We start from the raw sequence: 25252 nt of genomic DNA, 5'->3' as shown, positions 1-25252 counted from the left end.
ATCTGAAAGGTTTGAAGAGGTTGGGGGTGGGAAGTTGGGGGAACCAGGTGGTGGGTATTAGAGAGGGTACGGATTGCATGGAGCACTGTGTGTGGTACAAAAACAATGAATACTGTTATGTTGAAAATAAATTTAAAAAATGATTTAAAAAAGTAGTGAGAAGACAAAAAAAAAAAAAAAGAAATCAGTCTGATCTAGTGTGTCATTCAAAGTCCTTGTTTTGAAAAATGCTACTGGAATATTGATAGGGATTGCACTGAAAGTATAGATTGCTCTGGGCAGTATAGATATTTTAACAATGTTTATTCTTCCAATCCGTGATCATGAAATGCTTTTTCGTATTTTTGTTCTGGAACAAACAATCCTAAAATTTATATGGAGCCAGAAAACACCCTGAATTGCTAAGGAAATGTTGAAAAAGAAAAACAAAACTGGAGCATCACGTTACCTGATTTCAAGCTTTACTACAAAGCCGTGATCACCAAGACAGCATGGCACTGGCACAAGAACAGGCACAGAGACCCGTGGAGCAGAGTAGAGAGCCCAGACATGGACCCTCAACTCAATGGTCAAATAATCTGTGACAAAGCAGCAAAAAGTGTACAGTGCAAAAAAAAAAAAAAAAACAAACTAATGATGTATTGCATGGTGACTAACATAAAATAATTTTACAAATGCTGTAATATAAAAAGAGAAAAAAATTCTCTTCACACATTAGAATACTGCTGAATGAAGTAAGTCAAGCAGAGAAAGTCAATTATCATATGATTTTGCTTATTTGTGGAGCATAAGGAATAACAGAGGACATGGGGAGATGGATAGGAGAAGGGAGTTGGGGAAAATTGGAGGGGGAGACTAATCATGAGAGACTGTGGACTCGGAAGAAGTAATGAGGGTTTTTGAAGGAAGGAAGGTAGGAGGTTGGGTCAGCCTGGTGGTGGGCATTATGGAGGAAACGTATTGCATGGAGCACTGGGTGTGATGCATAAACAATGAATTCTGGTACACTTAAAAGAAATTTAAATAAATAAATATTTTTTTAAAGAAAGAAAGAAAGCAAACAGGCAACTAAGCCACCTGGAGTCACCACACTCCAATTTCAAGCTAGATTACAAAGCTGTTGTTATCAAAACAGTATGGTACTGGCTTAAAAACAGACACACAGGACAATGCAACACAACAGAGCTTGGAAACTGATAATCCTAGCACTTTTGCAAAGTTTATTCTTTCATATATTAAAGGTATATTTAAACTTGGCTCTGATAGAATTATTAACTCTGAATGGGAATTTATAGTATTGATGTCCTGCTCCAACGTTTCCTACCAATAAATTCATTTTTTAAAAGATTTTATTTATTTGACAGACTGGGATAACAAGTAATCAGAGAGGTAGGCAGGGTGGGGGGAAGCAGGCTTCTAGCTGAGCAGAAAGTCTGATGGGGGGATCGATCTCAGGACCCCAGGATCATGACCTGAGCCACACACAGAGTCTTTAACCCACTGAGACATTAAGGAATCCAATAAATGCATTTTTAAACAAACAAACAAACAAACAAAAAAAGAATACTACATATTGTCAAAGTGCCATCTAAAAAAGTGAACTACAAACAATGCAATCTTTGTTTTTAACTTGTAAAGAATTGAATCTATGTCTGGAGCCAACTATATACTCAGAGGACATGCAAATAGGGTCTTCCCTCCACTGAATAAAACAGCCCAGCCCAGACCATGCAGCTGGGAGAGGAGCCCCAGTCCTGGGATTTCCAGGTGTCCACATTCACTGAGCAGGACAGGACACAGTGAACTCACCATGGAGTTTGTGCTGGGCTGGGTTTTCCTTGTTGCTCTTTTAAAAGGTAATTTATTGAGAACAAGAGACATTGAGTATGTGAGTGGATATGAGTAAGAGAAACCATGGATATGTGACAGTTTTCTGACTAGGATGTCTTGTGTCTACAGGTGTCCAGTCTGAGGTGCAGCTGGTGGAGTCTGGGGGAGACCTGGTGAAGCCTGGGGGGTCTCTGAGACTCTCCTGTGCAGCCTCTGGATTCACCATCAGTAATAATGAAATGAACTGGGTCCACCAGGCTCCAGGGATGGGGCTGCAGTGGGTCGCATATCTTAACAGTGTTTGAAGCACATACTATGCAGACTCTGTGAGGGGCCGATTCACCATCTCCAGAGACAATGGCAAGAACACGCTGTATCTGCAGATGAGCAGCCTGAGAGCTCAGGACACGGCCGTGTATTACTGTGTGAGAGACACAGTGAGGGGCCCTCAGTGTGAGCCCAGACACAAACCTCAAACAACAAGGGTATCAGACCAGCAGAGGGTGCACACTCCTCACCAATTCTGTCTTTAATTCCAGGAGCAGGTGCAGATGGAGTCTACAACATATCCCTGTCAGGGTCTGGGGTTTCCTCTCCATAGGGCAGTTTCCCCAGGAGAGCCTCCTTGACAGTATTCTGTGCTTACCTATTCACTCTCTAACTTAGAAACTTAAGTGTAACAGGAGGAAATATATATTAACATGCAAAAAAAAAAAAAAAAGGAGTCAGTAACATTAGTTTCTTCTTATCCTTAAATACCAATAAATTACAAATATCCCAATGCAGTTCAACAAAACCTTTATAAGAATCTCAGTGGCACTCACTGTGGATCACAAGAACCTCCAGCGGAGCCAGAAGATCACATACACACACATGCGCATGCACGCGCGCGCACACACACACGGGTATAAAACCTCCACTGAAAAAATAAAATTAAACTTAAGAAAAGAGTAGAAAGCCTTTATCACCATCCTGTGATTTCTCTGCAGCAAAGGTGGCCCTAAGACAAAAATACACCCCATCCAGGAGCACCTCAAGAAGCAAGAAGCATCTCAAATAAACAAACTAACATTACACCTAAAGATGCTAGAGAATGAGCAACAACTGAATCCTAAATATAGAAGATGGAAGGAAATATCAAGATTACAGCAGAAAGAGATTGTATATAAACTAAGAAACACAGAATGTATCAAAGAAACCGGGTCTGATATTTTTTTTAAATTAAATTAGCCAAGGTATAGTACATCATTGATTTGTGATGTAATATTCACTGCTCCATCTGTTCAGTATAAAACCCTGTGCTCATCACTTCCTATAAACTTTGGGGGAAAAAAACACAATACACCTGATAATCCTCTACTTAAACTGATCAAAATAAAAGAGAAAGTGCCCCCCCAAAAATAATAAAGAAATCTATCTGGTCCAGTGTTTCATTCAAAGCCCTTATTTCCTTGGTGCATAAACAATGAATTCTGGAACACTAAAACGAAATTTTAAAAACCTGGAAAAAAAGTCTATGTTCTTTTTTAATGTTCAAATAGCCAACATACATTACACCATTAGTTTTTGATGTAGTGTTCAAAGATACATTAGTGCTTATCACATCACCTGCCCTCCTTAATACTCATCAACTGGCTACCCCATCCCCCACCACCCTCCCTTTTGTAATCCTTGTTTCCCAGAATCCAGAATCTCTCATGGTTTGTCTCCCTCTCTGATTTCCTTTTTTAAAATTTAATTTTAATTTTCAGTGTTCCAAGATTCACTGTTTATGCACCACACCCAGTGCTCCATGCAATATGTGTCCTCCTTGATACCCACTACCAGGCTCACCCATCCCTCCACCCCCCTCCACTCCCAAACTCTCAGTTTGTTTCTCATAGTCCACAGTCTTTCATGTTTCATATCCCCCTCCAATTTCCGATTCACTTTTCCTTTCCCTCTCCTAATGCTCTATGTTATTCCTTATGCTCCACAAGTAAGTAAAATGGTATGATAATTGACTTTCTCTGTGGTCCTCCTCACTACTCCTTATGTTCCACATAGAAGTGAAACCACAGAATAAATATCTTTCTCTGCTTGACTTATTCTACATGACATAACACCCTCCAGTTCCATCCAAGTCGATGAAATGGTAGGTATTCATCCTTTCTGATGGCTGAGTAATATTCCATTGTATATACGGACCACATCTTCTTTATCCATTCATATGTGGAAGGACACCTCAGCTCCTTCCACAGTTTCACTATAGTGAAATTAATCCTATGAATATTGGGGTTCATGTGCCCCATTTTTAACTACATCTGTATCTTTGGGGTAAATACCCAATAGTGCAATTGCTGAGTCATAGGGCAGTACTATTTTAAGCTTTTTGAGGAACCTAGAAACTGTTTTCCAAGGTGGTTGTATGACCTTGCATTCCCACCAACAGTGTAAGAGGGTTCCCCTTTCTCCAAATCTTCTCCAACATCTGTTGTTCCCTGTAATATTAATTTTAGCCTTTCTAACTCATATAAGTTAACATCTCATGTGGTTTTGATTTACATTTCCATGGTGACAAGAGATGTGGAGCATTTTTTTCATGTCTGTTGTCCATTTGTATGTCTCTCTCAAGAAGTGTCTACTCATGCCTTCTGCCCATTTCTTGATGGGATTATTTGCTTTTTTGGGTGTTGAGTCTGGTAAGTTCGTTATTGATCTTGGATATCAACCCCTTGTCTGTAGTATCATTTGCAAATATCTTCTCCAATTCCATATGTTATCTTTTGGTTTGGTTGACTGTTCGCTTTGCATTGCAGAAGATTTTTATCTTGGTGTAGTCCCAAAAGTTCCTTTTTCGTTGTTTCCCTTGCTTTTAGAGACCCACCTTGCAAGAGGTTGCTGCATTTGAGGATCTAAGAGGTTACTATCTGTGTTCTCCTCTCAGATTTTGATGCAAGCCTTTTCTAAATGGGTCTTTGAACACATCCTAGTATCCAGCCAGAGTTTTCATTGACAATGTTCACATCATAGACACCTGTGACCCCCACATGCCAGGTGTGCTGTTCCTGGGGATGAGAAAACCATAGGAACCACCTGCACCCACATAAATATAAACACTCCTGTTTCTTTACTTCCCTCTGAGAAGTGAAGTCAGCTGGTCTCCATCCAGGTCCACACACACCCTGGAGCCAGCGTGGACACTGACATTAGTCTATGGAGATTAAAGGTCCAGAGAACATCGGTGAGTTTAAGACTCCCATGGACCTTGATGCTGGGGGTGTCTCTTCCCCTCTGCAGTCCCAGAGCTGTTCAGTCCTCTCTTCCAGACCCTAACACAGCATCCAGATGTGTCCTTATAACTGGATCCGCCAACTTCTCATGGTCTTCAATGCCTCTATCAGGCAGGTAGTGTATTTATTATGTAATTCACAATAACAACCTACAGGGAAGCCAGGAGACAAGATCCTGAATCCACAGCACTGTTCATGAAGATATGAGAGAAGAGCCTTCACAGAGCTCTGATCTAAATCACTGAGTGCAGTGATGAGGAAACAGGTTAACAGGGGTGACCTGCCCCTGTCACACAGGTGTGAAGTGTCATTGCAGGACCAGAGAAGGCATTACTTGTGTAAATGTGTCATGGAGTGATGATGGTTCACCCAGGATGCTCCCAGGGAGGTGACACTGATTGAAGTGATGACAAAATCTGACAGCTCTGCCATCCTATTCTGTCCTTTACACGTGAACATATCTGGTAGTGAAGGTGTTTTGGGGGGAGTTAAATTCACTCATCATGTATGGAGCAGCTCTGAATTACCAAATACAATGGAGTGACCCAGCTTTGACAAATTTCCACATGACTGTACATGGAGCTGCTGTCGCCAAACTTGCACATCCAGGAATTGAACCACAAGAGAATAGAGGGGCGGGTGGAACAGAGAGGCTCCCTAACAGTACGGAGCTATGGAGCTCCTGGAATTATGGTGGGGTTTTATGAATGTGTGCCATAAAAGAGCACTTGGTATTATATTATTATATTTTATGCTTGCTGTAGATGATCACACCCTCTCTTTGTGAAGCCTATGCTGTGGAGTGTGTGATTCTTTCCTGGCTCCACTGGAAAACGGGCTGTTTTGGTAGCAGCAGTGAAATGTGTCTCTGCTGTAGCCACACAAGAGTTCAGATTCCTCCAGAGATCTCCTGTTTCTGTTCCCTTGTCAGCACCGTGATCGCCTTGAGCTCCCCCATGTAGAATCTACTTCCACTCTCCAGTACTCACCTGCTACTCAGGTGACAGTCGTTAATGTGGTGGAAGGCTTCAGTCTACAAGAACACTGATGTGATGATGTAGCCTTAGCCTCATGTGCTCCCAGGAACCTGGGTCGGGGGAGGCCTGCACGTGTCACTGCCCCTCCTCCACCAGTGGTCCAAGTCCATGTATTCTTGCCTCTCTCTAGGTACACAGTCATTCTGTTCCTCCCGGTTTTCCCCCCACAACAGCTCCAGTGGTCCCTGGGTGTCCCCAGCTTCTTGTTTCCCTACTTTCCCCTGAAGACTAAGGCTTTAATTCCATGTGAAAAGTTTGTGTAGTCCTCAACAGAATTGAGATTGTGACATCTGTTCCCATCCCAGATCCTATGGGGCTCCACCTGTGACCCCAGGATGCTTCTTCTGAGGGCTTCCTCTGCAGATAAATTCTTTGTTTCTGTGGTGGACACAGGATGCGTGGATCTCCATGCATTCCTGCTCTGCGTCATCTTCCTCCCATCCTGACAGGACCACCAGGGTGAGGGGAGGATTTTTATGATTTGTCCCCATCCTACAGGATAGAAATGCACAAGGACAGGATTGATTTAATGATATGGTCTTGGTGAACTTTACGCTATAACACCTTTAGTACACATGATAACAAGAAATCCATTAAATATTCTACCTAAATCTTGTGACAGTTTATTTGTCATCAGGGATCTGCATTCACAATATGCCAAGATGCTGGTTCTTAGCCCCTCTGAGAACTTTTCACTCCCAAGAGTTTGAGTTTATTGTTTGTCTCATGACCACAATTAGAAGATATATTGACACGAATTTGTTCATCTGATGCTTGTTCCATTTATTTCTTGAGCTTTTGCAACTCCAATCTGAGTAGTGATTTATTGATATACAGAAACACTATATCAAAAACTAATGATATACTGTATGGTAACTAAAATAAATAAATAAATAAATAAATAAATAAATAAATAAATAAATAAATACAAACATAAAATACAGATACAATCCCGATCCCAATCATCAGCTTTAAACTGGACATATTGTGCTCTATGTCATCTTTGGAAAGCTATCATAAAAAGACATAATAAATATGGTGGTATTGCCAAATATTTGGCTCAGCAATAGAAGTCCTAGAAATAAAGGAACATTTAATACAATTACAAAATTATATATTCTAGAAATTATATTATATAAATTATATATTCTGCACAGCAACGGAAACAGTCAACATAACAAAGAGGCAACCCACAGAATGGGAGAAGATACTTGCAAATGACAGTACAGATATCCAAGGGCTATCTTGGATATCCAAGGGTTATGCAAGGGCTGATATCCAAGATCAAGAAAGAACTCCTCAAACTCAACACTCAAAAAACAGAAAGCCAAGACAACAAATGGGCAGACGACAATAACAGATACTTATCCAAAGAAGACATTCAAATGGTTAACAGAAACATGGAAAAGTGTTCATCCTCATTAGCTATCAGGAAAATACAAATCAAAACCACAGTGAGATACCACTTCACACCAGTCAGAATGGCTGAAATTAACAAGTCAGGAAATGATAGATGCTGGCAAGGATGCAGAGAAAGATGGACCCTCCTACACTGTTGGTGGGAATGGAAGCTGGTGCAACCACTTTGGAAAACAGCAGGGAGGTTCCTCAAAAAGTTGAAAATAGAGCTACCCTATGACCCAGCAATTGCACTACTGGGTATTTACCCTAAAGATGCAAATGTAGTGATCTCAAGGGGCACGCGCACCCAAATGTTTATAGCAGCAATGTCCACAATAGCCAAACTATGGAAAGAACCTAGATGTCCATTAACTGATGAATGGAAAAGAAGGTGTGGTATATATATATATATATATATATATATATATATATATATATAATGGAATACTATGCAGCCATCAAAAGAAATGAAACCTTGCCATTTGCGATGACGTGGATGGAACTAGAGGGTATTATGCTTAGTGAAATAAGTCAACTGGAGAAAGACAAGTGTCGTTTGATTTCCCTGATATGAGGAAGTGGAGATGTAATGTGGGGGGTTCGGAGGGTAGGAAAAGAATAAATGAAACAAGATGGGATTGGGAGGGAGAAAAAGCATAAGAGACCCTTAATCTCACAAAACAAACTGAGGGTTGCTGGGGGGAGGGGCGTTGGGAGAGGGTGGTGGAGTTATGGACATTGGGGAGGGTATGTGCTATGGTGAGTGCTGTGAAGAGTGTATACCTCACGATTCACAGACCTGTACCCCTGGGGAGAAAAATAAATTATATGTTTATTTAAAAAAATAAAAAAAATTAATAATAAAAAAAGAAAGAGGTAATTCATGGTGAACAATAGACGTTGAGGATGTGAGTGGATATGAGTGAAAGAAACACTGGGTATGTGAGAGTTCCCTGAACAAGATGTCTTGTGTCTTCAGGTGTCCAGTGTGATGTGCAGCTGGTGGAGTCTGGGGGAGACCTGGTGAAGCCTGGGGGGTCCCTGAGACTCTTCTGTGCAGCCTATGGATTCACCTTCAGTAGCTATGGCATGAGCTGGATCTGCCAGGCTCCAGGGAAGGGGCTGCAGTGGGTCACAGTTATTAGCAGTGATGGAAGTAGCATAGACTATGCAGACTCTGTGAAGGGCCGATTCACCATCTCCAGAGACAATGGCAAGAACATGCTGTATCTGCAGATGAACATCCTGAGAGCCGAGGACACGGGCGTGTATTGCTGTGCGAGAGACACAGTGAGGGGACTGCTGTGTGAGCCCAGACACAAACCTCAAACTACAAGAATAACAGACCAGCAGAGGGTGTACATGTATCACCAATTCTGTCCTTAATCCCAGGAGCAGGTGCAGATGGCAGTTATGACATATTTCCTGTTAGGGTCTGGGGTTTCCTCTCCATAGTGCAGTTTCGCCAAGGGAGCCTCCTTGACATTGTTCTGTGCTTATATACTCACTCTCTGACTTAGAAACTTAGTTGTAACAAGAAGAAAAATATACTAACATGCAAAAAAAAGTCAGTTACATTAGTTTCCTCTTGTCCTTAAATACCAATAAATTACAAATATCCTGATGCAGGTCAACAAAACCTTTATAAGAATCTCAGTGGTACTCACTGTGGATAACATGACCCTCCAGCGAAGCCAGAGATCACACACACACACACACACACACACACACACACACACACACACACACACGAGTATAAAACCTCCACTGAAAAAAATAAAATAAAGTTTAAGGAAAGAGTAGAAAACCTCTATCGCCATCCTGTAATTTCTCTGCAACAAAGGTGGTCCTAAGACAGAAATACACAGCATACAGGAGCACCTCAAGAAGAATGAAAAATCTCAAATAGACAACCTAACATTACACCTAAAGCTCCTAGAGAAAGAAAAACTGAATACTAAATATAGCAGAAGGAAGGAAATAGCAAGATTAGAGCAGAAAGATATTATATAGAAACTGGGAAACACAGAACAAATCAAAGAAACCAGGGTCTGCATATTTTTTTTTTCTAAATCAATTAGACAAGGTATAGTACATCATTGATTTTTGATATAATACTCAATGCTCCATCTGTTCAGTATAAAACCCTGTGCTCATCACGTCACGTGATACTTTGGGGGAAAAAAACCACAATACACCTGAGAATCCTCCACTTAAACTTACCAAAATAAAAGAGAAAGGGCCCAAATAAATAATAAAAGACTCTATGTGGCCCAGTGTGTCAGTCAAAGCCCTATTTCCTTGGTGCATAAACAATGAATTCTGGAACACTGAAAAGAAAATTTAAAAATGTGAAAAATGCCTATATTCTCTGTTAATATTTACTTAGCCAGCATATAGTATATCATGCTTTTTGTGAAGTGTTCAAAGATTCATTAGTTGTGTATAACACCCAGTGCTCATCACATCACCTGCCCTCCTTAATACCCATCACCTGGCTACCCAACCCCCACCACCCTCACTTCTGTAATCCTCGTTTGTTTTCCAGAATCCAGGGTCTCTCATGGTTTTTCTCCCTCCCTGATTTTTTTTTCATTTTTCAGTGTTCCAAGATACACTGTTTATGCACCACACCTTGTATTCCATGCAATACGTGTCCTCCTTAAAACCCACCAACAGGCTCACCCATCCCTCCAAACCCTCCACTCCCAAACCCTCAGTTTGTTTCTCAGAGTCCACAGTCTCCCATGCTTCATATCCCCCTCCAATTTACCGCAATTCAGTTTTCCTTTAATCTCCTAATTTCCTTCATGTTATTCCTTATGCTCCACAAGTAAGTAAACCCGTATGATAATTGACTTTCTCTGTGGTCCTCCTCACTATTCCTTATGATCCACATAGAGGTGAAACCATAGGATAAATATCTTTCTCTGCTTGACTTATTCTACTTGACATAAAACCTTCTGGTTCCATCCAAATCGATGAAATGGTAGGTATTCATCCTTTCTGATGGCTGAGTCATATTCCATTGTATATATGGACCACATCTTCATTATCATACCATTTATATGTGGAAGAACATCTCAGCTCCTCCCACAGTTTCACTATAGTGAGCATTAATTCTATGAATATTGGAGTGCATGTGCCCCTTTTTTCATTACATCTGTATCTTTGGGGTAAATACCCAGTAGAACAATTGCTGACTCATAGGGTAGTTCTATTTTTAACTTTTTGAAGCATCCAGATACTGTTTTCCAAAGTGGCTGTATCAACATGCATTCCCACCAACAGCATAAGAGGGTTCACCTTTCTCCACATCCTCTCCAACATTTGTTGTTCCCTGTCTTGTTAATTTTAGTCTTTCTAACTTGTATAAGGTAATATATCATTGTGTTATTTTAATCACAACATTCCAAACTTTATTGCATTCTTATTCTAGAACTTGTCCAGTGATTTTAACTTTTTAATTTTTTAATTTTTTAAATTACTTTTCAGTTTACCAGAATTCATTGTTTATGCACCACACCCAGTGTTTCATGCAATACATGCCCTCCATGATATGCACAACCAGGCTCACCCAAACTCTCACCTCTTGCCCCTTCAAAACCCTCAGATTGTTTTTCAGAGTCCACAGTCTCTCATGGTTTGTCTCCCCCTAAAATTTCCCTCAACACCCTTCTCCTCTCTATCTCCCCTGTCCTCCATGTTATTTCTTATGCTCCACAAATAAGTGAAACCATATGATAATTGACTCTCTGTGCTTGACTTATTTCACTCAGCATAATCTCTTCCAGTCCCATCCATGTTGCTACAGAAGTTGGGTATTCATCCTTTCTGATGGAGGCATAACACTCCATTGTGTATATGGACCATATCTTCCTTATCCATTCGTCCGTTGAAGGGCATCTTGGCTCTTTCCACAGTTTGGCGACCATGGCCATTTCTGCTATGAACCTTGGGGTACAGATGGCCCTTCTTTTCACCACATCTGCATCTTTGGGGTAAATACCCAGTAGTGCAATTGCAGAGTCATAGTGAAGCTCTATTTTTAATTTCTTGAGGAATCTCCACACTGTTTTCCACAGTGGCTGCACCAATGTCCTTTCCCACCAAAGTGTAGGGTTCCCCTTTCTCCACATCCTCTCCAACATACGTTGTTTACTGTTTTGTTAATTTTGGCCATTCTAATTGGTGTAAGGTGGTATCTCCATGTGGTTTTGATGTGAATTCCCCCAAGCCTAATGATGATGAACAGATTTTCATGTGTCTGTTGGCTATTAGTATGTCTCCTTTGGAGAAGTGTCTGTTCATGTCTTCTGCCCATTTTTGACGTGATTATCTTTTTTTTTTTTAGAGTGTTGAGTTTGAGGAGTTTTTTTCTAGATCTTAGATATCAGCCCTTTATCTGTAGTGTTATTTGCATATATCTTCTCCCATTCTGTGGGTTGCCTCTTTGTTTTGTTGACTGTTTCCTTTGCTGTGCAGAAGCTTTGGATTCTGATGAAGTCCCCAAATTCATTTTTTTCTTTTGTTTCCTTTGCCTTTGAAGACTGTCTTGAAAGCAGTTGCTGTGGCTGATGTCAGAGAGGTTACTGCCTATGTTCTTCTCTAGGACTTTGATGGATTCCTGTCTCACATGGAGTTCTTTCATCCATTTCAAGTTTATCTTTGTGTATGGTGTAAGTGAATGGTCGAGTTTCATTCTTCTGCACATAGCTGTCCAATTTTCCCAGTACCATTTATTGAAGAGACTGTCTTTTTTCCACTGTCTACTTTTTCTTGCTTTGTCAAAGATTAGCTTACCATAAAGTTGACAGTCTTTATCTGGGGTATCTACTCTGTTAGACTTTTCCATGTGTCAAATAAATGGTAAAGTAAATGGTTCTTGCTACAGACAGCAGCATGGTTGAATTTTCAAGGATTTGTGCAGAGCTAAAAGAAAAAAAAGTCTTACAAATAAAATTACATACAATATAAATTCTTAAAGTTAAAACTAGTCTCAATAAAATGAGAAAAGCCCATAGATATGTGTCAACAGGGAGAAGAAGGGAAGAGGAAGGATGAATTCGAGAAAATACAGGGGATTTTATGGAGGGTTGATTTGTTCATTCTGGAGAATGTTGATTATGACACCAATGTTAATCCTATCACACACTCTGCCTATATGTCATTCATTCTGTGTCAAGCACACTCACCAAAATTCTTACAAATAATCCCAGAGATTACTTGGGAGGAACACATAGATATTGAAATACTAGAAAATGCACCTACACAAACCCAATGCTCTCTATATTTCAGGGCAATATAGAGAGGAAGTAAAATAATCCTGTCCCCATTATAGGAAGGGTTCCACATTCCTCACCAGCCTGCCAACTCTTCCCTCCAGGCTGCTCAGGGGACAGGCCACATACTGGGGCTCCCTCTCATCCTGTGTTTGCTCTTGGACACCTCAAAAAACCCTCTAAAATTTTTGGTGTTGGTTTATAATTCATTATGGCATTAAATGACATCAATCTCACATTTGTGTGAATATGTAAAAAGAAAGTAGCACATGTCCAAGTATATACTCTGGAAAGTTATATAATGAAAATCATTTTTTTTTTTCTAAAGTGGTCAAAACAACCAAAATGAAGACAGTCAGATATCTTCTGGCCATTGTCCTCTAAGGTCACATAGATCCCAAGCTGAATATATAGTCAGAGAACATACAAATAGGGTCCTCTATATGTTGATTAAAAACAGCCCAAACCTGACTCTGCAGCTGGGAGAGGAGCCCCAGCACCAGGATTCCCAGGTGTTCCAGTCAGTACTCAGGACAGGACACAGACAACTCACAATGGAGTTTGTGCTTGGCTGGGTTTTCCTTGTTGCTCTTTTAAAAGGTAATTCATGGTAAACAAGAGAAGTTCAGGACATGAGAGGATATGAATGAAAGTAACTGTGGATGTGTGAGTTTCCTGACCAGGATGTCTTCTCTGCAGGTGTTCAGGGTGAGGTGCAGCTGGTGGAGTCTGGGGGAGACCTGGTGAAGCCTGGGGGATCCCTGAGACTCTCCTGTGCAGCCTCTGGATTCACCTCCAGCAGCTACTACATGAGCTGGGTCCACCAGGCTCCAGGGAAGGGGCTGTAGTGGGTAGCATATATTAGCAATGATGGAAGTAGCACAAGCTACGCAGACTCTGTGAAGGGCCGATTCACCATCTCCAGAGACAACAGCAAGAACTCACTGTATCTGAGGATGAACAGCCAGAGATCTGAGGACTCGGCCGTGTATTACTGTGCAACAGACACACTGAGGGGACATCAGTGTGAGCCCAGACACAAACCTCCCTGTAGGATGGGATCTGGACCACCAGGGGGTGCACACCACTCACCAGTTCTGTCTTTAACCCCAGGAGCAGATGCAGATGAAAGTTATGGGCAAATTTGCTGTCAGGATCTAGTGATTCCTATCCAGAGAACACTTTCCCTCAGGAGCGTCCTCTGCACACATGATTCTGTGCTTACCTCTTCACTCTCTGACTTCGAAAATGTGTTCTAATGGGAAAACAATTATACTAAAATGCACAAAATACAGAGTCACTCAAGTTGTTTTTTGCTGTCTCTAAATACCAATGAATCACAAATAAACTGTTGCTCATCAAGTGAGCCTTTACAGGACTCCCAGCTGCCCTCACTGTGCATCACAGGTCCACGCTGTTCAACGTGCAAACTCGCTAGAAGCAGCATAAAGTGCATGCTGGGCATGAGACCTCCAGAGGCATCAACAATCCAAAGCAAAGGAAGAAAGGGTCTTGGTTGGGGAGTCACTGTTTTTTTAAACAGTGCTCACAGCCACAATGTTAGTGACAATGTGGGAAAGCAGTGGACCCCCCCTCCAGGTGTGATGTGTAGTCTGAACATTACACACACACACACGTTTAAACACACACACACACACACACAGGAGTATGAAACCTTTTTCACTTTCCCCTTATTTCTCTGAAGCAAAAGTAGTCTTAACAGAAAAATACGCAACATCGAGGACGACCTCAAGAAGCAAGAAAAATCTGAAAGAAACACTCTAACGTTACACCTGAAGGAGCTAGAGAAGGTATGATGACTAAAACCTAAATACAGGAGAAGGAAGGAAATAGTAAAGATTAGGGCAGTAATAAATGATATAAAACAAAACAAAACAAAAAAACAAACACAGAATAGAACAAAAAAGCAAGGTCTAGTTTTTTGGGAAATAATAAAATAAAATTGAGAAACCTATGCCTAGATTTATCAAAAGGAAAAGAGAAAACCCGAAATAAATGATATCAGAAATCAATATATTCCTCTGTGGAACAAATAAGGTTTTGGAGGGGTAGGAGTGGCCGGATGGGGAAACTCAGTGATGGGCAATAAGAACACATGATGGGTGAGCACTAGGTGTTACCTGCAAATAATGAATTGTTGAACACTACATAAAAAACTAGTGATGTACTATATGGTGGCTAACTGAACATAATTTTAAAAAGGAATTTAAGGAGATAATGTTGTGAGAAAATAAATAATTAATGCTAGAATTCTGGGAGGAACGTTTCCCAGTCCAAATCTGATCTTATACTCAAAATTTTGTGTTCAAACTAGAGGTGGCTGGGGAGGGTGGATGGGATAACTGTCTCATGGGCATTAAGGAGGGCACTTGATGGAATGAGCACTAGGTGTTATATGCACCTGATGAATCACTAAATTCTACCTCTGAAACCAATAATGCACTATGTGTTAACTGAATTGAATTTAAATAAAAAATTCTTAAAACATAAAAAAAGAAAAGAAATCAATGTGATCTAGTCTGTCATTCAGAGTCTGTTTCAGGAGAAGGGGAGCAAGATGGCAGCAGAGTAGGGACCTCATTTCAGCTGGTCCCTTGAATTTAGCTGGATGTCTATCAAGCCATTCTGAACACACACGAATTCAACCTCAGATGTAAGAACAATTATCCAGATTTCTACAAGCAACAAAATGACTACTTTTTGTGAAGTAGGAAGTGCAGAAACATAAACCTTTGGTGGACATATTGGAAGATAAGTGGAGATTGGAGGGATTCTCCATAAGATAGTGACCAGAAAGTGATATTAAAAATCATGACCCTTCAAAATCAGCTCCAGCGAGAGACATCCCTTACTGAAAAGAGCACAGGGGATGAATAGGACAAAATTCTGGGTGGATCACTGTGATCTCAGGTCACAGAAAACCAAAGGAACGGGGAAGCCTGAACCGATAGACTGCCCAAGCAGTGGCACAGGGAGACAGGTTATGGTCAATAAGCTCAGAAGTGACTCTCAGCTCCAGTTACCAGTTGGGAGACTCAGGCCAGTTGGGAGACTGCTCTGTGCCTGACCACCCTGAAAAGAACTAGAAGGTATGGGTTCCTTAACATCCCAGAGAAGATATAAAATGATTTGTGACCAAAACGGGGCAACAGTTCTCAGGGCGAGGGTGGTGTGACCCATGAAAGGACACTGGAGAGGCACCTGGCCTTGAACTGGGAGCCATGCAAGAGGGTGCATGTGTAAGCCCATGGCTTGGTGCACAAAGTGGCTACATCCACAACTGGGCAACAGCTCTCAGAATGATGTGACACCTGAGAGGACACTGCATCAGCATCCAGCATGACCTGGGAGGTGCAGAAGTGGGTGCACTCGTGAGCCCACACCCGCTAACAACTGAAAAGTCAAAAAGCACAGAGACATTCATGGGTCCCTGGATCTTTCCGCAGAGAGCTGCAGTGGGCATCAATAACTCAAGTCTGTGGATTTTGGTACACATAGTAGTGGAGATGGATTGACCTGGGGAATCCCTGAGGTGGTGGTGGGGGTCCAGACCCAAATACATTCAAATAGAGTCTTACTTTCTAATTTCAGTTTTTAAATTTCAAACCTTCATTTTATAGATTTATGCCCCACATAATCCCATTGTTTCCTCTATTTAATTTATATAGAAAATAAGTTCTGATTTCCTTAAAGTTTCCAGATTTAGTGTCTTCAAATATATAGACCAAAAATCAATCAGGAACAGGCAGATTGAGGCAAGAATGCAGTGGTGTAGGGGACCCAGTTTAAGCAGGTCCCTTGAGTTTAGCTGCATATCTATAAAACTATTTTGAACACCCATGAAATCAACCTGAGATGTAAGAATATATATGTGGATTCTATGAAAATTGGCTATGTTTGGCAAGATGTGTATTATATCATCTCATTTTTGCATAGGCTATTTTTAACTTTTATTTTTACAAACCATAGTTTTTAACAGGTATATGCTTTATTTTAGCAAGTTGTTCACTATACTCAATTATACTTTCTTATATATCCATCTTTTAGTTTCCTTGTGATTTTGAGATTTAGTGTCCTCTAACATACAGATCAAATTAACCCAGCAACAACTGAAGCATGTTATTTTGTCCAAAATGAAAGTTACGCCCACTCTTTACTTGCCCTCTTTCTTATTTTCTACTCTCTCTATAATTTATATATTTTTTAAATTTTTTTCAAAGTTTTAATTTTAATTTTTTTCAGTTTTCCAAGATTCATTGTTTATGCACCAAACCCAGTGCTCCATGCAATATGTGCCCTCCATAATACCCACCACCATGCTCACCTATCCTCCCACCATCCTTCCTTGCAAAACCCTCAGTATGTTTCTCAGAGTCCAAAGTCTCCAATGGTTCATCTCCCCCTTCAATTTCCCTCAACTTCCTTTTCCTCTCCATCCTCCCATGTCCTCTGTGCTATTCCTTTTACTCCACAAATAAGCGAAACCATATGATAATTGACTTTCTCTGCTTGACTTATTTCATGCAGCATAATCTCTTCCAGTCCCATCCATGTTGATACAGAAGTTGGGTATTCATCCTTTCCGATGGAGGCATAATACTCCATAGGACCACATCTTCCTTATACATCCGTTCATTGAAGTCCATCTTTGTTCCTTCCACAGTTTGGCGACTGTGGCCATTGCTGCTATGAAAAGCTGGGTACAGATGGCCCATCCTTCACTACATCAGTATCCTTGTGGTAAATATCCAGTAGTGAAATTGCAGGGTCATAGGGAAGGTCTAGTTTTAATTTCTTAAAAATCTCCACATTGTTTTCCAAATAGGCTGCACCAACCTGCATTCCAACAAACAGTGTAAGAGGGTTCCCCTTTCTCCACATCCTCTCCCACACACATTGTTTCCTGTCTTGCTAATTTTGGCCATTCTAACTGGTGGAAGGTGGTATCTCAATGTGGTTTTAATTTGAATCTCCCTGATGGCTAGTGATGATGAACATTTTTTCATGTGTCTGATAGCCATTTGTATGTCTTCATTGGAGAAGTGTCTGTTCATATCTTCTGCCCATTTTTTATATGATTGTCTGTTTTATGTGTGTTGAGTTTCAGGAGTTCTTTATAGATCTTGGATATCAACCCTTTGTCTGTACTGTCATTTGTGAATATCTTCTCCCATTCCGTGGGTTCCCTCTTTGTTTTGTTGACAGTTTCCTTTGCTGTGCAGAAGCTTTTGATCTTGATGAAATCCCAAAAGTTCATTTTCACTTTTGTTTCCCTTGCCTTTGGAAATATATCTTGAAAGAAGTTGCTGTGGCTGATGTCAAAGAGGTTACTGCCTATGTTCTCCTCTAGGATTTTGATGGATTCCTGTCTCATTATGAGGTATTTTATCCATTTTTAGTGTATCTTTGTGTAAAGTGTAACAGAATGGTCGAGTTTAATTCATCTACACATAGTTGTCCAATTCTCCCAACATCATTTATTGAAGAGACTGTAGTTTTTTCACTGTCATTTTTTTTTCTGCTTTGTCGAAGATTAGTTGACCATAAAGTTGGGAGTCTTTATCTGGGGTCTCTACTCTGTTCCACTGCTCCCTGTGTCTGTCTGTGTGCCAGTACCATGCTGTCCTGGTGATCACAGCTTTGTAGAGATGCTTGAAATCAGGCAACATGATGCCCCCAGTTTTCTTTTTCTTTTTCAACATGTCCTTAACAATTTAGGGTCTCCTCTGGTTCCATACAGACTGTGCAAATGTTTGCTCCAGCTCTTTGAAAAATGCTGCTGGAATTTTGATCAGAATGGCATTGAAAGTTTAGATTGCTTAGGCAATGTAGATATTTTAACAACATTTATTCTTTTGATCCATGAACATGGAATGGTCTTCCATCTTTTTGTGTCTTCTTCAATTTCTTTCATGAGTGTTCTGTAGTTCCTCGAGTACAGATCCTTTACCCCTTTGGTTAGGATTATTCCTAGGTATCTTATGGTTCTTGGTGCTATAGTAAATGGAATCGATTCCCTGATATCCCTTTCTATATTTCCATTGTTAGTGTATAGGAAAACAACTCATTTCTGTACATTGACATTGTATCTGGCCACATTATTGAATTGTTGTATGAGTTCTAGGAGTTTGGGAGTGGAGTCTGTAGGGTTTTCTATATAAAGAATCATGTCATCTGCGAACAGAGAGAGTTTGACTTCTTCATTGCCAATTCAAATACCTTTTATTTCTCTTTGTTGTCAGATTGCTGTACCAGGACTTCTAATACTATGCTGAACAAGAGTGGTGAGAGTGGGCATCCTTGTTGTGTTCCTGATCTCAAAGGGAAGGCTGCAAGCTTTTTCCCATTGAGGATGATATTTGCCGTGGGTTTTTCATAGATAGATTTGATGAAGTTGAGGAATGTTTCCTCTATCCCTATACTTTGAAGTGTTTTAATGAGGAACGGATTTTGTCAAATGCTTTTTCTGTTCAATTGAGAAGACCATGCTGTTTTTCTCTCTTTTCTTATGATTTGTTCTATCACATTGATTTATTTTGTGAATATTGAATCACCCCTGCATCCCATGGATAAATTGCACCTGGTCATGGTGGATAATCTTTTTAATGTACTGTTGAATCCTATTAGCTAGGATCTTGTTGAGAATCTTAGCATTCATATTAATCAGAATACTGGTCTGAAATTATCCTTTTTGGTGTGGTTTTTGTCTGTTTTGGGGATCAGGGTAATGCTGCTTCATAAAAAAAAAGTCTGGAAGTTTCCCTTCTGCTTCAATTTTTTTTGAAATCTTTTCAGGAGAATAGGTTTTATTTCTTCTTTGAAAGTTTGGAGGAATTACCCAGAGAATCCGCAGGTCCTGGGCTCTTGTTTTGGGGAGGTTTTTGATCAGTGTTTCTATCTTGTCACTAGATATTGGTCTATTCAGGTTGTCAATTTCTTCCTGATGTAGTTTGGACATTTATAGGTTTCCAGGAATGCATTCATTTCATCTAGGTTGCATAACTTATTGGCATATAACTGTTGACAATAATTTTGGATGATTATTTCTATTTCCTTGGTGTCAGTTGTGAGCACTCCCTTTTCATTCATTATTTTATTTATTTGAGTCTTCTTTCTATTCTTCTGGATTAGATTGGCCAGTGGTTTATTGATCTTATTGTTTCTTTCAAAAAACCAGTTTCTAGTATCATTGATACATTCTATCTCTAGTTTCTATTTCATTGATCTCTGCTCTAATCTTGATTATTTCCCTTCTTGTGTGTGGTGTTGGCTTAACTTGTTGATTCTCCAGTTCTTTAAGGTGTAAAGACAGCTGGTGTATTCTGGATTTTTCAGGGTTTTTTTGTTTTGTTTTGTTTTGTTTTTGTTTTTGTTTCTGTTTTTTTGTTTTTGTTTTTGTTTTTGTTTTTGTTTTTGTTTTTGTTTTTGAGTGAGGCTTGGATGGCTATGTACTTTCCCCCTTAGGACCTCCTTGGCTGTATCCCACAGGTTTGGACCAAAGTGTCTTCATTCTCATTGGTTTCCACCAATTGTTTAAGTTCTTCTTTGATCTCCTGGTAGATCCAAGCATTCTTAAGCAAGGTGGTCTTTAGCTTCCAGGTGTTTGATTTCCTTCCAAATTTTTCTTGTGGATGAGTTCCAGTTTCAAGGTACTGTGGTCTGAGAATATACAGGGAATAATCTCAATCTTTTGGTATTAGTTGAGTCCAGATTTTTGACCCCATATGTGGTTTATTCTGGAGAAAGTTCCATGTGCTCTTGAGAAGAATGAGTATTCTGTTGTTTTAATGTGGCATGTTCTGTATATATCAATGAGGTTGATCTGGTCCAATGTGTCCTTTAATGCTCTTGTTTATTTATTGATTTTCTCCTTGGATGATTTGTCTATTACTGAAAGTGGTGTGTTAAGATATCCTACAATTAATTTATTCATATCAATATGACTCTTCATCTTGTTTAACAGTTGTCTTATGTAGTTGGCTGCTCCCATATGGGGGACATAAATATTTAAAATTGTTAGATCTTCTTGGTAGATAGACTCTTTAAGAATGATGTATGAGTATCTTCTGTATCTCTGACTACAGTCTTTAGTTTAAAATTTAATTTATCTGATATGAGAATCGCTACCCCAGCCTTCTTTTGAGGCCCATTGGCACGAAACATGCTTCTCCATCCCTTCACTTTCAGTCTGGATGCATCCGTAGGTTCAAAATGGGTCTTTTGCAGAGGACATATGGACAGGTCCTGTCATTTTATCCAATCTACAACCCTGTGCCATCTTATTGGAACATTCAAGCCATACACATTGAATGTGATTATGGAGAGATCCGTTTTTATCAGCATCATGTTGCCTGTGGAGTCCTTGTTTCTATAGATTGTCTCCATAAATTTCTGTTCTATGACACTCTTGGGCTCATTCTTCATTTATAGAATCCCCCTTAATATTTCTTGTAGTGCTGGCTTGGTGGTCACATACTCTTTTAAACCTTGCCTGTCTTGGAAGCTCCTTGTCTCTCCATCCATTTTGAATGTCAGCCTTACTAGATAAAGTATTCTTGGCTGCATGTTCTATTCATTTAGTGCCCTTAATACGTCTTTCCAGCCCTTTCCAGCTTGCCAGGTTTCTGAGGACAGGTCTGAAATTATTCTGATGTACCTTCCTCTGTACATAAGGAATTTCTTCCCCCTAGCTGATTTCAAGAGCTTCTGTCTCAAATTATGAGTCCTCAGTTTCACAATGAGGTGCCTCAAGGTCCTTCTAGATTCTATTATCTTGGGGGCAGGCCTTTCTCCTCTGGGACGTGAACTCAGGTTCCATTCCCCAGAGTGGGAGAATTTTCATGGAGAATTTGCTCAACTATATCTTCTAGTCTTCTTTCTTTCTCCTCCCCCTCAGGGATTCCAATAATTCTGATGTTGGAACATTTCATGGAGTCATTTATTTGCCTAATTTTGTTTTTGTGCCTTCTAATCTATTTGTTCCAGGCTTACTCCTGATCTTTTTTCTCTATCTGTTGTCCTCTAGATCACTAATTCTACCATCTGCCTCAGTTATCCTAGCTGTTAGAAAATTTAGATTACATTGGAACTCATTGAGAGCATTGTTAACATCATCCCTGGTGGCTTTTATGTCTGCCCTAGTCTATTCCATTTTGTTATTAATGGTTTTCTCCAACCTAGCCATTGACTGGGTAATTGTTAGCCTGAATTCCCTTTCTGACATACTGTTTATCCATATCCAGTAGCTCTGATGGAGAGGGCACAGTCTCTGAATTTTTCCTCTGATGGGCATTCCTCCTCCTAGTCATTTTGGTGAGAGACGTCTGAGGGGATGTGTAGCTGAATGTATCAACCATGATCCAGGAAGCTGCATCCTGGAATGCTTCTGAGCAATCAGGAGTCCCCACCAAAAAGAAAGAAAAAAAGAAAAAGAGAGAGAGAGAGACAGGGAAAAAAATGAAAGAAAAAAAAAAAAGAGAGAAGATCCAGCCAGAATGGGACCTAAAGGTAAGATTTATAAGGTATACAAACAAAAACAGACAAAAAGACTGACAAATATAAAGGATAAGAAAAAAAGTACCCAGCCAAAATGAACGCCACGTATAAGATTTATATAATACCAGAACAGAAACAAATACACAGAAACACTAACAGAAGAAAGATATGCGAGGGTGGTTATAAAGCCTCTGTGTGTGTCAGGAAGTTTATTTTGATTCTTCCTGGGTGTATCTTGATATTTTTGTTAATGGACTCAACTTTCCCAAGGTGATAGGGGATTAAAACTGGTTTATATATATGGGTAGTATTTATTGGGGAAAGAGGATTACCTGAACCTTATCTCTATATGAATATATATATATATATATATTTTAAGATTTTATTATTTATTTGACACAGAGAGAGAGATCACAAGTAGGCAGAGAGGCAGGCAGAGAGAGAGAGGGGGAAGCAGACTCCCCACCAAGCAGAGAGCCGGATGCGGGGCTCGATCCCAGGACCCCGGGATCATGACCCGAGCTGAAGGCAGAGGATTTAACCCACTGAGCCACCCAGGCGCCCCACTATATGAATATTTTTTAAAAAACAGAAAAGCAAATGTAAAACACACATATATATATCAAAAAAAGTTCAACTTAAAAAGTTACTATGGAATTTGTTGTATTCAACATCTCGTTGTGGTGGTAAATAGATAAAATTTTTTTTAAAAATTTAAAAAGAATGAGAATAGTGGGAACAAATTAAAATAAAGGTTGTATCTATGAAGTATACAGGTTTTGGGCCAATGGCAGCAGCTTAATATCTTCTTTTCCCCTCATATTGTGTTTTTACAGTGTTGTGTCCTCTCCTTTTGGTGGGGAGGGGGGCTGGATTTCTGGAGGAGGGGCCTTCTGTGTTGTTTTTCAGGCCGTCTTGCTTGGGTTGAGTCCTCCTGCTCCCTATCATGGGACTGCGCTCTGAGGATACCTGTTTTTCAGGCTTTTGTTCTCTGGAGGTTTTTTTCCCCCCTCTGGCAGCTTTTGGCCATTCTTCAGAGGTTTAGGGGAAAGCAAAGTGCACCCAAACCTCTGTTTCAGAGAGAAGCCTCAGTCTGTTCCCCTCTGGGTGGCCCAGAGAACACAGACTCCCCCTCTGCCAACTCCCACCAGCAGAGCTCGTTCTCAGCCACCTTCTCAGGGGTCGCAGGAGCTCTAGCGTGCCTCTACACCCTGGTGCTAATAAAACTATATTGATCCAAGAAGCTTGTTGCCAGTGGCTGCCTTTGCTGGGCTGCTGTCTGGGCAGGTCCAGACCACCCTACAGATCCCAACCAGAGACAGCAAGCTGAAATTTTCATGTAGGCCCAGGTTGTGAGTGTTCAGACTCTATGCCAGTCCTAGCACCCTCCAGCTAACACCTGCATGGATCTTTCTCTGGGGAGGGTGCAGAGCACGTCTCAGGCCCCTGTTGCACAGCACCTGTGTAGAGTGCAAAAGGCTGTGGTTCTAAAGAGTGAAGGATGGCATCCACCCATACTCTTTCACGTGGGCACCAGTGGCTCAGGAACCATGGCCTGGATAATTCACTGCACACTCTCTGGCATGGCACAAGCAGTGTTCGTCTTGGGTTCCTGAGCTTAAGCCCATGCCCCTGACTGCCCAATTCTACCAGTTGCCCCTTAAGATCTTTTGCTCTTTTTGAGTACTTTTAACCAGTCTCCAAGTTAATGCTGGTCCCCAGATGCAGGGCATTCTCGTATTAGGGGTATTACTTTCCAATCTGTCACCTCTGGTGGCTCCCTCCCCCTTTTGTTTATCTTCTGATATCAGTCCGATGTACCCACTCTGCTTTATCTACCCACTGGTGTCTTCTGCCCCCATAGAAATCTAAAAGTGTATAACCCTATATCTCAGACTGATTCATGGGTGTTCAGAGTGTTCTGGAAGATAATCAGCTCACTTTAGGGGACGAGTAGAAACAGTGTCTCCTACTTCTCCACCATTTTCTTCCTCTCTTTTAATTGAATTGAAATTAAAGAAATAATATAAAACTTTCACTCTCAAAAAAAAAAACAAGAAAAACAAAGAAAAAAAATTCCAACATCAGATGGTTTTCTCTGTGGAATCTAAGTATTTAAGTAAAAATTAAGGCTAATACATCACAATCTCTTCCAAAAAACTGATGAGAAATTCATTGTATGACACCAATTCATTGTATGACACCAGCATTACTCAACACCAAAGCCAGGCAAGGACCACACAAGAAGGAAAAGTTCAGATTACCATCTCCCATGAACAAACCTGCAAAATTGCTGGCATACTGAACATGAATGCACACTGAAATGATCGTACGTGATGATCTAGTGTGAATCATCCCTCAGATGCAAGGTTCCTTCAACATACACAGATCAATAAACAGGACAAACTGCATCAACAGAGTGAAGGATTGAATCTACATTATCCTCTCCATCGATGCCTAAAACTGTTTAAAAAAATCAACATAAGTTTATCAGTTAAAAATCTAAATGACTGAAGAATAGAATGAAATTACTTCTACATAATCATGGTCATATATGAAAAGCCTATCACACCTGACACCATATTCAACAGTAAAAACATGAAGCCTTTCCTGTCACTGAGAAGCCAGACAAGGATGCTCATTCTTACCATAAGGATTCAACATGGTATCATGAAGGACAAAATGTGCAATCCAGTATGTCATCTGGTCCTTTGGTTATTGTGAATGAAAGTCACTTGAGAATATGCCAGTGGACAGACAGACTCAGCCTCCTTTGCCCACTAACACCAAGAAATAAATCTGTGGAAGACTCCCTTCTCTGTACCAGGAGAATCATCCTCAGCCACAGAATAGGAAACTTAGGACCCATAACAATGTGCAAACAAATTTTGTTAGGTCTTCACTAATTTACTAA

At 40.4% G+C, this 25252-nt stretch overlaps 1 gene segment (V, D, J or C); it reads left to right on the top strand.

Moving 5' to 3' along the window:
• Positions 1 to 1721: 1721 nt before the first annotated feature.
• On the top strand, positions 1722 to 21876 carry LOC125104555 (immunoglobulin heavy variable 3-74-like). The segment is given in 4 exon segments: positions 1722 to 1856; positions 8520 to 8830; positions 18806 to 18812; positions 21869 to 21876. Coding segments are annotated over 4 exon segments (372 nt in total).
• Positions 21877 to 25252: the final 3376 nt, after the last annotated feature.

The sequence above is a fragment of the Lutra lutra genome, chromosome 7 (assembly GCF_902655055.1).
Source record: "Lutra lutra chromosome 7, mLutLut1.2, whole genome shotgun sequence".
In the NCBI taxonomy this organism is placed as follows: Eukaryota; Metazoa; Chordata; class Mammalia; order Carnivora; family Mustelidae; genus Lutra; species Lutra lutra.
Note: the sequence above shows the minus strand (reverse complement) of the source record. Positions and strands in the feature narration are given on the sequence as shown.